General features: G+C 30.0%; 1 protein-coding gene across 1 annotated transcript; it reads right to left on the bottom strand.

The window, feature by feature from the left end:
* Positions 1-7: 7 nt before the first annotated feature.
* On the bottom strand, positions 8-13,545 carry LOC113517002 (vacuolar protein sorting-associated protein 52 homolog). The gene is made up of 7 exons (XM_026901515.3): positions 13,105-13,545; positions 12,439-12,584; positions 11,330-11,897; positions 10,178-10,333; positions 4,924-5,042; positions 4,108-4,231; positions 8-3,629 (listed from the first exon to the last, which is right to left on the bottom strand). Exons 1-7 carry the CDS (start codon positions 13,351-13,353, stop codon positions 3,000-3,002), a joined length of 1,992 nt encoding a protein of 663 aa, XP_026757316.1. The 5' UTR covers positions 13,354-13,545; the 3' UTR covers positions 8-2,999.

The raw sequence follows: 13,545 nt of genomic DNA, 5'->3' as shown, positions 1-13,545 counted from the left end.
ATAATCATTAATTAATAATTTAGTATTTATAATATTCTCTACAATTGAATGTGATACAATAGTATTAAACTTGTGATAAGTGACGATTTTGCTAGAATTAAATACATCGAACTAAGAACGCTTGGAGTGTGAATTATTTAGTTCCAATTGAAGAAATAATTTAATAACTAAATTTTTTATTTCTTATATGATCTAATTATTCTATAGTTCACAACTGACTTTGTTTATCATTAAAAGACATTATTTCATATAAATAATAATAAAGGACATATTATTTATAATACTATTTTGAAGCAATTTTTAGAAAGTTCTTAATATGTATGTTAAATCTCAACTGATTTTTTAATCTTTTTTTTTGTACCATAAAACGGGGTAGGGAAAGATAGGGCAATGATGGTCAGTGGGCAATGGTGGTTACGCACATAACTAATGCATGAATGGTCATTTACACGTGTGCACTGTATTACGTCACGTTCCTCATTGTTCGCGACCGAGGATCGCCTCCCGCCGTCATTCTGCACGCTGCGTTCGCACAAAGTAAGTTTCTGTAGTTTTCGCGTCAACTTGATATAATTTTATGTCGCAACAAATTAACAAGGTAAGCTGTGAAACATTTTTTATTCGACGTAAACGTTGTCTTATTATTTGAAACTGTTTATTATTATTATGTTGTAATGTAAATTTGAAATTAAAATATGCATTTGTTTGTGTTACATTTTTTTTTCTATAAAGTCCATTGTGGGTAATCGTGGTCAACCGACCACCATTGCAATATTTTTATGACTGTCATAATCTAATTAAATCTAATCAATTTGTTTTAGATGCCTAAAAATCGACCCAGAAAAACTCAGAAGGTTGCATGGTCTTCAGAGACATTAGACAAGACTTTAAGGCTTATGGCTAATGGAACATTCGGCCGAAAGAACGAGGTATAGTACCGGTGCACTTTTTGTGGGCTTTGGGCTCACTCAGCTTGCACTGGTTGGGATCCCGCTACAGGATACATATGTGACATATGTTAGAAGTATTTGATCATTATTGTTAACATCATAACCACTATTGTCCTCACTTGTGGGTAATGGTGGTCAAAGCTATTATTTTTTATTTTTATATTTATTAGATGAAAACTCTAAAGATTATTGTTTTGATTTCACATTATAATAGTCATTTAATGTAGAATTGCGATGTTATGTTCCTAATAAAGCTGTGATTTATATTTTGGATTTTATTGCAAAAATTCCTTAACTGACCGCCATTGCCCTATTCTCCCCTATATTGAATAGGGCTATTTGTTGTTATTTATGTGTATTTTATGTATATATTTGTTTGTGTATATATAATGGTCGAAGGATGGTAGCAGCGTCCCTTTTAAAACATCATCAAAGCTACTGTGATTGCCAATTCGGCTGCTAAGCGTGGCCTATGTTCAGCAGTGGACAGGTATATACACACATCAAAAAGTCTAAGCAACACATACTATTTTAAATTATTAATAAATTATTCTATCATTTCTTACCAAGTAGATAATACCTATGTAAATTTTTTTGATCTAGAGGACATACTGGCTGGTTGTAAAAAAAAATCGAGTATCATTTTTTTTTCACAAATTAAATTTAAAATTAATTAATGCATTTGTTTGAATTTTATAGCGTTTTCTTTGCTTATTAAAATTTAGTATTCTGCATCAATTTTATGATTGAAACAATAATTTGAAAAAGTTTTGAATATATTTGGATTTTGAGACATTTTTTACGTCATGGAGCGAAGTCATTTGAACGCAGATGAGATGCAGAGTTAAAGGGATGTTGCAAGCGGGAAGAAGTCAATCTCGCCATACTTTGTATTAATTTTAAGCAATTTTTGTACAATTATTTAATTTTAGTTTAAGTTTAGTTGATTAGGCACCTTACTTTTTACTACGTACATACGGTACTTACTCGTAGTTATTGTTAATTAAGATTATTAAAAAATAAATAAAAAAAAATCAATTGTTAATATAAAAAAAAATATATAAATAAAAAAATACTAATGATTTAATGCGAAAACACATTGTAAAATTGAAATTTATGTGTTGCTTAGACTTTTTTTAAGTGTGTATAATATATTATCCTTTGTCTTTTTTTGTCATTGTTTAGAAGATTGCTTAGCAATAAGGCCGCTTTTGTGTCGATTCTTATTAAAATTTACTGTATTTATTATTTTTATAGATGGCATAATAATGTAAATAAAATAAATGAATTAAAATAGTTTACCTAAGTTTCTTGGAGTTGGTAAAATGAAAATTGACAAAAAAATTATCAATTTTTCTTTAGTAATTCAGCAACAGTTTTGTAAACGAGCTCAATATTTAATGAAATGTGAAGGTATGAATGAATGAAAACTCTTTATTGTTCCCTTCAAAGAATATTACAAAATGAATATAAAGATTAAGAGTAAAAGTACACAAAAAAAAATATATACATAAAAGCAAGATAAAGAGGCAACAATGGGCGGTAAATATGTTACAAATTTATTGATTACTAAATACAAAAGGAAAAAAAAATGTATGTTAATCATTTCATGCAGTATTTTTGTGTATTTTCAATTAGACAAGGATTATAGATTTGGTTTTAATGATCTAAATAGGGAACTTTTAATTTTAAAACAATAAAATCTGCTTATGCTATTTTAAAGATGTCATACTTGATCAATTTTTCTATTCTCCTGTATGCAGTTTCTTTTAAACCCCAATTTAGGGTGAATAGAAATAACTAACATTTTCATATTTTCTTCCAAATAAAGAAAAAACGCACTTTCTGTCGTTTTTGAACTAATTTCAAGTCGTGTAATAAATACATTAATGTATTCATTACTGCTTCATGTTAATTCAGAAAGAAACATTTTAAATCCAATAAGAAACTAATCAAAATTTTGTTATTAATAAAGTTGGTCTTTTTTATTGCCGAGTAAAATTGATTTGAAATGTATAAAATTCGTATTCCTCTATTTTTATGAATCTTTCAGAAATTAGTTTTATATTTTTTTATTTCTACCATTATGACATGAATGTTAACTAATTGTGTACGGGCATTTGGTGTTAATAGTTTGACAAATTTATGATAGTATTGAACGAAATTAGTTAGGGCCATTTGTAACAATCCTGACCCAGTAACTAAATTGGGAAATGATACAAGAACTTCTCTGTGAATTTCTTCAAGACTCTGTTTCCAACCAGTGCTAAATGATGCTACTAAAGACAAAGATTTTTTTTCCATAGCCGCCAGTTGAGTTTTGTTGTCCCCTTCAGCCAACTGTTCTCCTTCTTTGACAAATTGCATCAACCCCCCAAAATGTGGGCTCAGTATTTCTTCAACATATTCAGAACTTCTTGCTTGCAATTGTTCTCTAAAAGTTTCGGCTTCCTTCGTGTTATCCCTAGTTCTTTCCATTAGAATGCTTAGTACCATATCATAGTTGTTAATTAAAAATATTAATTGCTGTATCCTCTGTGGGAATTCTGCTGCCATTTTCAGAAGAAAACAATGAACTTCATCTTGGAGAACTAAAAGGAGATTACTAAGTTCTTCAGATGGGAATTGTTCACTTAAGCTAAGCATTGCAGCTGAGAACTCCGCGTATCTGCGTGTTATCTAAAAGTATATCCACATTAAAGATACAGAACAGTTAGGAAATAAATAAACCATATACATTACGTATATTTACACATATAACACATACACACATAACAAATACACATTAAATATGAATAGTGACAGAAAGTTAAATCCATATAATCAATAATGAGTATAATAAAGTAATGTAGGGGTAGAGTTTATGGCCTGCATATTTTTTTGTAAGAGATGAGTTGACATCTTTTAGCAAGTAGACATGGATATTATTTATTCAACTACATTTTATTATTTTTAGTAGACGGGTTACATTCAATTTTTAGATCTTTCTTAGCTGCCCACTTCACTTGTTAATTATATAAGGATGTAACTGTTGATCGGTAAAGCAATAAATGTGACATGTTTCAATAAATTTAACTAAAAGTTATATTATATATATATATAATAATGTCAAAGTATTTGCACGTGGTAGAATCATCTTTTAATGAAGACAACTTACATAATGAGGTCCTAATTCCTTGTTAGATAATTTGGCTGGATCACATTCTCTTACACTTTGAATGTTGAGTTTTAATACATATTCTAACCTTGGCCACAATGTGCTTTGTAATGAATCCCAGTAGCTGTAAAGATGAATAAAAGTTTGAAATTGGACTATATAGAAATTATACACACAAACGCACGCGTATGCGCTCGCTCATGCACGCACACACCTACATACAAACATATACACACACACACGCAAGCGCACGCACTCGCACTCGCACGCACACGCACTTAAATCCTTATTAAAATTTGTGATTAAAATTAGAAGCATATTAATTTAGAACTAGCTATATGATGTGACTACTTACGAGTAACGGGGACACATTCATTAACAGATAAAAACGGCCAAATTTTATGTTCCAAAGACTATATGTAATCAAGTTTAATGAAAATTGATTGAGCTTTTAAAGCAACAATTTTTTACCACAAACTTAATTTCACATTTATATTTAGAATGATCTCACTTGTCATTTTTTTTTAAAAGAAAGCGGTTTTGGTAAATTCTTTTTTATCTGAAAGGATATACTTACAGATTGGTCTCATAGAATTTTATCAAAATCGGTTCAATAGTTTAATGTCGAAATCAAAATAACTGGTTTTGCCACAACTGAAGTCACTTTTATTTTTTGTGACATACAATCTTAAATTATTTCATTCACAAAATAAATACCAGAAAATGATTGTCACATTTTGATAGTAACAAACAGACTAAAATTAACACTAAAATTAAGAATATAATAATGATAAGTTTTACTATAAAAATATTTACCTGTCTAGTGCACCTACAGCTCGTTTGTGACACATCCATCTATATCTATTTATAAGTTGTATACATAAAAACAATGCAAGGGAATCATAACATTCTAAAACATAGTTTTCCACATTTTTCTGAAATAAAAAAGAACTAACTAGTAATAAAATTGTAGTTATAGGAAATATCATTTAAAAAGGACAAATTATATTTATAATTAGTTGATGCCCGCGACTTTGTCCGCATGGTATCGTTTATTCCTCTTTAATACGTATCGATGTATGTACCTACCTGTTTATTATATCTGTGGAATACTGCTTTAAAATTAACAAATGACGTGTTTCAATCTCACTCTTTGCCTTAGGTTAAAATGACTTTACTTAAGTTGGTTGTGTACTTAGCTCCATAAGTTACAATAGTTTTTTAACTATCCCACGGGAACACTAACTTTCCATGATAAAATATATATATAATGTTGACCGGGAATGTAAGGTACCACCATGCAAAAATTCATTTGAATCTGTCTAACACATTCGGAGATTTGTAAGATGAACGTACCTAGTTTAAATATGTATAAAGGAACGCATCTTAATTGACAGATGACATGAGTTAACATGTATGTACTAGCGGATCTTCCGGTTGCTTTCTCACCTTTGTTCATTCTCTTGATGTTAATAAATATGTTTGCAATTAAATAAGTTTTATTTAAATATAACATGGCGCAGTCGTAGCGGTATTCGAAGTAGTAGTCATGGTTGAAGTTGCAATTATCGTATTCAAAGTGTAAACGAGATTGTATCAAGTATTAAATATCGTAAAGAAGTTTTTCAGCCAAGCAGACGCCATCATGGAAGGATCGGTTAAATTGCCTCCAAATTTCGACATAAGATCGCCTAATGCAGCCTCAGAGTGGAAGGTATGGATACAGGCATTCGAGGATTATTTAGTGAGCATTGGAAAAGATGACTCGCAGGACAAAGTAAAATTATCACTTTTGCGTAATATGATGGGAATCGAATCTGCAAGATTGCTACATACATTGCCGATTACGGAAACAGAATCGCAAGTCTATGCAAATGTTATAAGAGCTATTAATAATTATGTAAGTCCAAGAGCAAATCAAGTATTTGAAAGATATAAATTTAATGAAAGGAAACAAAAAGAAGGCGAAAGTTTTCATAATTTTCTCACAGATTTAAAACAGCTGCTTGCTAATTGTTCGTATAAAAATGTAGAAGGACAAGAATCATTAGAGGACCAAATATTAAGAGATAAAATAGTGCAAGGCATATACGACAAGTCCTTACAGGAATCTACTAAGAATAGACAATTTAACACTTGAGAAGGCAACCAACTTTTGTCGTACAAGTGAAATTAGTAAAAAGCAGGCAAAAGAGATGAATCCAAATATAGAAATAGATATAGTGAAGAAAAGAAATAGTTTAAAACAGAAGGAAAAGGAAGTATATCAAGGAAATAAAGAAGTATATAATAGGAAACAGAAAAATAAAGGAAGGCAGCATGCATATCAAGAAAATAAAACAAAATATATAGAAAAATTTAATTGTAGGCGCTGTAAGAGAAACCACGGTCCGAGGGAGTGTCCAGCCTTTGGGCAGAGATGTCATAAATGTGGATTAAAGAATCACTTTGCAGTTAGTTGTAATGTGAAGAAAAAGGTACAAAATGTAGATTGTAATTCTGACAGTGACTCTAATTCTAAATTGTATTGTTGCAGTATAACGAGAAACAAAGTAAAAGGTAATAAAAAGACACACTGGACAGAGAACATTTTAATTGAGAACAGGTATGTAAACTGTAGATTAGATACCGGGGCAGATGTGAGTATAATGCCATTAAATATATATAAGTCACTAGGAAGTAATATTGAACTTAGGAAATGTAACCAAAGTTTAGAGGCCTTTCAAGGCTCCACAATTAAACCAGTGGGTATGGTAAATTTACACTGTAAATATAAAGCAATTGAATGTTATGAAGATTTCATGGTAGTTGACTGTAAATCAATGTTACTAGGATTACCAGGTTGTATTGCATTGAATTTAGTTAAAAGAATTAATACAGTAAATTTAAATTGTAATGATGAGAAATTTAAGTTTATACAAGAAAATATGGAAATTTTTGAAGGTCATGGAAATTTTCCTAAACCAGTGGATATTCCTACATTACCACATGAGCAAATTTGTCATGCGGCACCTAAGATACCAAATAAATTATATAATCCTTTGAAGTGTGAATTGAATAGGTTAGTTAAGAGGAAAGCTATCACTAAAGTTGAAGAGATAAGATCAGAAGCATGTATAAATAGGCTAGTTTTAGTAGAAAAACCTAATGGAAATATAAGATTGTGTTTAGATCCCAGTGAGTTAAATAAAAAAATAATTAGAAAACCCCAAGTATTATTAACTGTAGATGAGATAGCATGTAAAGTAAAAGGTAAAAAGTATTTTTCAGTTTTTGATTTATCGGAAGGATTTCATCATGTGACACTAACAGAAAGTGCATCATGGAAATGTTGTTTTGCGACACCTTTTGGAGTGTATAGATACTTAGTTTTACCGTATGGTCTTTCAAATTCACCTGATGTATTTCAAGATCAAATTCAAAATTACTTTGGCGATATACCTAATGTAATAACATGGTTCGATGACTTACTAGTTATGGGAGAAACTGAGGAAGCTCATGATAAAACTGTTAGGGAAGTTATTAAACGTGCAAAACAAATAAAAGCTAAATTTAATAAAGACAAGTTGCAATATAAGTTAAAAGAAATTAAATATATAGGACAAATATTCAGTGAAAAGGGTATGGAAATGGACAAGGATAGAGTCAAATCTTTATTAAGTCTAGAAGCTCCTAGAAATATAGCTGAGTTAAGAAGAATTATAGGGTCATTCAATTATGTTAGAAGATATGTACCAGAAATGGCTGAGCTTATGGCTCCATTATGTCAATTATTGAAAAAAGATGTTTTATTTCAGTGGTTACCAATACATGATAAAAATTTTTCAGAGCTCAAAAGAAAGTTTCAGAGGCTCCAGCTTTGAGTGCTTTTGATTCTAAAAAGGAAATTATAATGCAGTGTGATGCATCTCAGAATGGAATAGGTAGTTGTTTGTTTCAAAAAGATAACAATAACTGTTTAAGATTAGTAGCTTGTGTATCCAGAACAATGAACAATTGTGAATTAAACTATAGTCAAACGGAAAAGGAATTATTAGCTATTTATTTTGGTACACAAAAATTCCATAAATATATATATGGTGCTAAAAATATTCAGGTACAAACAGATCACAAACCATTGATTTCAATTATTAAAAAGCCTATTACTAAAGTAGGATCTCCAAGGCTTAGACGTTTGTGTCTTAAATTATTAAATTATAGATTAAATCTTAATTATATACCAGGTAAAGACATTCATTTTGCAGACATGTTATCTAGATGTAGTATGAAAACAACAGAGAAGGACTATGAAATGTTAGACATGGTTCATTCAGTTTCATTGCATTTGCCTATGAGTAGTGAAAGAAAGTCTGAGTTCAGATCTGAGACTAGCAAAGATAAAGTGTTATCTGAAATTATAAAATATTATTATCAAGGATGGCCTGAAGAAAATAAATTGTTAAAAGAATGTAAACCATATTTTAAATTTAAAGAGGATATCTATGTAGAATCAGGTTTAGTGTTCTATACTAACAAAATTATTGTTCCTAAATCTTTACAATTATATGTATTAAATTTAGTTCATTCTGGTCACCCAGGCATAAGTAAAAGTATTAAAAAAGCTAGACAGCTATTTTATTGGCCGAAATTGTCTCAGGATATTCAAATCTTTATATCTAAATGTAGAACTTGTGAGAAATTTAAATCTGCAAATACTCATGAACCATTGTTAATGCATAAGATACCTAAATTAAGATTTTCAAAAGTAGGTTCTGATATTATGGAGTATGGAGGGAAATCCTACCTTGTTGTTGTGGATTATCTATCACATTGGTTGGAAATTATACCAATAATAAATAAAAGTTCAAAGTCTGTTATAAATGCTTTTCAGGAAGTATTTACAAGGTTTGGTTACCCTACTGAAATTATAGCAGATAACAATCCATTTAAATCTTATGAATGTATTCAGTATTATAAATCTAAAGATATTTGTATCACTACCAGTAGCCCTCACTATCCTAGAAGTAACGGCATGTCAGAAAAGGCAGTAAATATTGCTAAAAATTTATTAAAGAAAGCGAGGGAGGATAATGTAGATTATAGAGATTTTCTATTAAGTTATAACTGTACACCTTTATCTAGTTTAGAAGTATCACCATCTCAAATATTACAGAGTAGACAGTTGAGAACTTGTGTACCTATTACAGAAAGCATGTTAGAACCTAAAATAGAGAAAAATATTCATAAATTGTTAACTGTGAAACAATCTATAACTAAAAAAATTCATGATAGATTTATAAGGAAGGGTGAAACAAATTTTAAGGAAGGAGAAATGTAACTTATAGGACAGGTCATGATAGTTATTGGAAAAAAGGAGTAGTTATTAAGAAGTCTAAAGAACCTAGATCATATTGGATCAGTAGGGGAGAAAATTGTAAGCCCTTTAGGCGCACTTCTCATCACATTAAGAGGTCAAACACAAAAACACATAGTTTTAAGAGAGATTTTTTTGATTATTCTTTAAATGACAAAGTTAGTAATAATGTGCCAAATATTGTATCTGAAAATAGTAACCAATCAAATATCCCTCATAAAGCATGTCACACTCGCAGTGGAAGAATTATAAAACCTAGAGATAGACTCAATTTATAATGTAATTTTGTAAAATGTTTTTTTATTTTGTAATTGATTGTAAAAGTTTTGTTTTAAAGTTGAAGGGGGAGGTGTAAGATGAACGTACCTAGTTTAAATATGTATAAAGGAACGCATCTTAATTGACAGATGACATGAGTTAACATGTATGTACTAGCGGATCTTCCGGTTGCTTTCTCACCTTTGTTCATTCTCTTGATGTTAATAAATATGTTTGCAATTAAATAAGTTTTATTTAAATATAACAAGATTAGCCCGTGCAAACAGATAAACAGATAGAAAAACGAAAAATTTGAAATAAATCTGGATGTGTTCTATTTCATTTCTAACATCCTCCTGACGCGCTTTTTTTTCTTTGTCAGATATTTGACCTCTACAGTGTTAAGATATGTATATTGATTATGCACATTGCAGTATCATATAACATAGCCATACTTACCACAAGTAATGATAATGTCTTTCCAAGAATTCTATCAAACAGTTCCTGTGCATGGCTGCCTTTTACATGAAAGAATTCAGTAGTGAATAAGTATTCTCTACAGCCATTATCTACTAAAGCATACTGAAGACTTCTGAACAATGCTTCATAGGAATACTGTAAATAAATGGTATAAAATAAATAGATAGTCAGTGACATTAATATGATGAAATCAGAAGTCTGGAGCTGATATTAAGCTTAAAAAGGTTATAATTACAGGTTAACTATTAAAGGTATATATTACAGTTAGAATATCAAATTAGGGCTGAGGTGGATAAACCATTTCAGAATAATAAACAATAAGTATAGATTTCATATTCAAATAGACTATAGATTTATAGTAGAACAGAAATTGTTATTTTACAATCTACTGCAGGGTTGTTATCTGCTGAGAAAACCCCATAAGAAACTCACCATTTTTAAATCTCTGTTAACATTATATGTTTTTATTTAAATGTACTATATCTAAAACTAAATGGTCATTAAAAAGCCTGTGCATGATCGACTAATACCACGCACATTTGTAACTCAAATAATAGTTTCATGTGTGCACAATGTTGAATGTTTTTTAATCACAGTTAAATTTATAAAAAGGTAGATTCATAATATCCCCTATCTTATAACATTTATTAACTTTTTCTAAACAATACTTCGCAACGGTAATTTAGAATTTGTTATTGAAATAGAAGAATTGATTCCTGCGTATATACAAGATGTTTGCATATATGTAATGTGAAGCTTATTAGAATTTCTGTTTTTATGACTTCCTATAGAATAAATCGCGGCAATTGGATATTTGAAATACAAATATGCTTTAGATATTGAACTGTTTTGATGTTGAACTGTGAAAGTAACTAAACTAACTAATCAAGCAGTCTTAATATTAGTATACAGTTTGACCCTGCGTACAAGATACACCGCAAAAACTTAGTTGCAAGTTTTATTATCAAGTAAAAAAATATGTTACGTTATTTACTATAACTTTTTGAATTTTGTTCGATAAATATGATTTAAATAAGTTTAAAGCATTGTTCTTGAGATAATAAAAAAGTTATGTTTTTTTCAGTAATGTATCATGATCTACATCAACATATGTAAGCGGTCTAGCCTTACCTTCGTTTTTTGTTGAACATGTGGGACTATAATTGGAGCTTCAAGTTGTTGTGCTAAAACATCGCCCCTGTTTCCGATAGTAAATATTGTACTTTTGTTTTTAAGATTTGATTTTTGGAAAAATCCACCTTTAGATCCATCTTCGATTCCCATTAAATCTTCTTTAGTGGGTGTTTCTTCATATTTTAATTTATCTAATCGGGAAGCATATGATTTAAAGTAAGAGTAATATACTTTGCCTAAAGTATCTATATATTCATTGCATATCTCTTGTGCCACATTCCTTTCATTAGCAAGGACAAATTCAAAGAAAAATTTATATTTCAGCATAGCATTTTGTGGGATTTGATAATTCGCCATTGGTTTGCGAAATTTATAAATTTGTTCTAAAATGTATGACCTTATTTTTGATACAGCTTTTATTTTTAACTTTTCTAAAACATCTTTAACATCATGACAGGCTTTGGTTTCTTTAAAGTCTTGTTCTTTGACAAAATTTAATTTTTGATTTAAGATTGCAAGTTGGACCATAAATTCTTTGTCAGTTACAGGTACATTATTAATACCACTGAAAACACAAAATAAATTATACAGATAAAGGTCAAATAAAGTAAATAAATAAAGAATAGGTTTATTTACAAAGTATGCAATTTTATGTTTGAAATAGTGTTTACCTATGATTTCATTCATATAAGTGTGATATATTAATTGAGCTGATAAAAAGCAGTATCTCTGTCTCTTTTTCAAATATTATATTGACATCAAATTTAACATCAGTTTTGAGCCATTAAGGCATTAAGAGGCAATAAACAAAGATATTTTCAATTATAATTTGGGCTAGCTTTTATATGTTTCTCATCTCATATAATATGTGTATATCAATTATTATAGTTAAACCATTAAGGTGCTATAAAGTAACAAACAAATTTACATTTATAATATTAGTCAACATCTGTAGACTGTATAATAATTAAAGTGGTACTTAATTTCTAAATATACTTATTAGATAAGATTTAGTAAGTGATTTTACAAAATAAGTTATTGATTGATTAATTTTAATATTGTAATTAAGTAAAGAATATATTTTATTTTTAATTAAATTTACTTACAAAATGAGTGTTTCTGAAACAGCCATGTCTTCAATAAATGATGAGAGTGGACCCTTTAAGACTTGTCTATTAGATAATTGGACAGACATACTCACAGAGCGTTTCTGCAAGCTAATTATTTCATTGCTAATACTTCCTAAATCATTCTGAAACAAAGTATTCATTGTACATTATACAATAATTATCTTAAACTGGTTTCAGTGCTAAATTAAGAACTCCATATGCATAAGCATATTGAAAGGAAGAGGTCAAGTTGGTAATTTTTACCCTAGGATATGAGCAACGCTTTGCAAATGTCTGAGGGTACATATGCGCCTTAGCCATGTGGTCCCAGCATAGTATAGTCCAGCCCTTACTTTCCGGTGGGTCTAGTCAGAGTTGACAAAGGGAAGATGAAGGATGGGCAGCAGCATCCTTTTTAAAACCTAACTGTCCACCTGCCAAGCATGGCAACTACTGGCAAACTCCCCAAGAAGTAGGCTTATGTTCAGCAGTGGACAATTAAAGGCTGATATGATGATGATGATGACACATGCGCCTTATATGGTCAGGTTCGCATTCCACTTGGAAAATAGTCTTAAATACGCTAATAAGACATGACTGTATGTCTGCAAAAATGCATCTGATTTTAATAACATATATGTACAAAAACATAAATATACTCACTTGAAACACCATGAGCATACTTTCCATACGGGCCAGAATGCCATCACATTCTTCAATTTGGTTGTGGAGTGAGCTTATATTCTCACTTTCCTTTAAATAATCCGCGATAGAATTTTTCTCCGCTTCTTTTATACCTTTGTCTATTTGCAATGCATATTCCCGTAAGTCTGTGCCATTTCTAAGTACTTCTTGTATTTCACATTCTTCCAAATTTTTGTCCAAAACATTGATATTTTTTGAGTCCGCCATTGTCTTGACTAATTTATTGTTACGCAAACCTTTTAAGGAAAATCTAAACAATACCTGTAATATGCTAATCTTTCTATTCCCATTATTTTAAGGTAAAATTTAATGTTTATTTTGCATTTCTTCACGCAGCTGTGAATTCAACATAATCAATTCAGGCACACACATTGACTCACTTGAGTGAATGACAGCAGA

The sequence above is a fragment of the Galleria mellonella genome, unplaced genomic scaffold, assembly GCF_026898425.1.
Source record: "Galleria mellonella isolate WM207_F2 unplaced genomic scaffold, CSIRO_AGI_GalMel_v1 utg143, whole genome shotgun sequence".
Taxonomy (NCBI): Eukaryota; Metazoa; Arthropoda; class Insecta; order Lepidoptera; family Pyralidae; genus Galleria; species Galleria mellonella.
The sequence above is the reverse complement of the archived record's forward strand: the minus strand, read 5'-3'. Positions and strand labels throughout refer to the sequence as shown.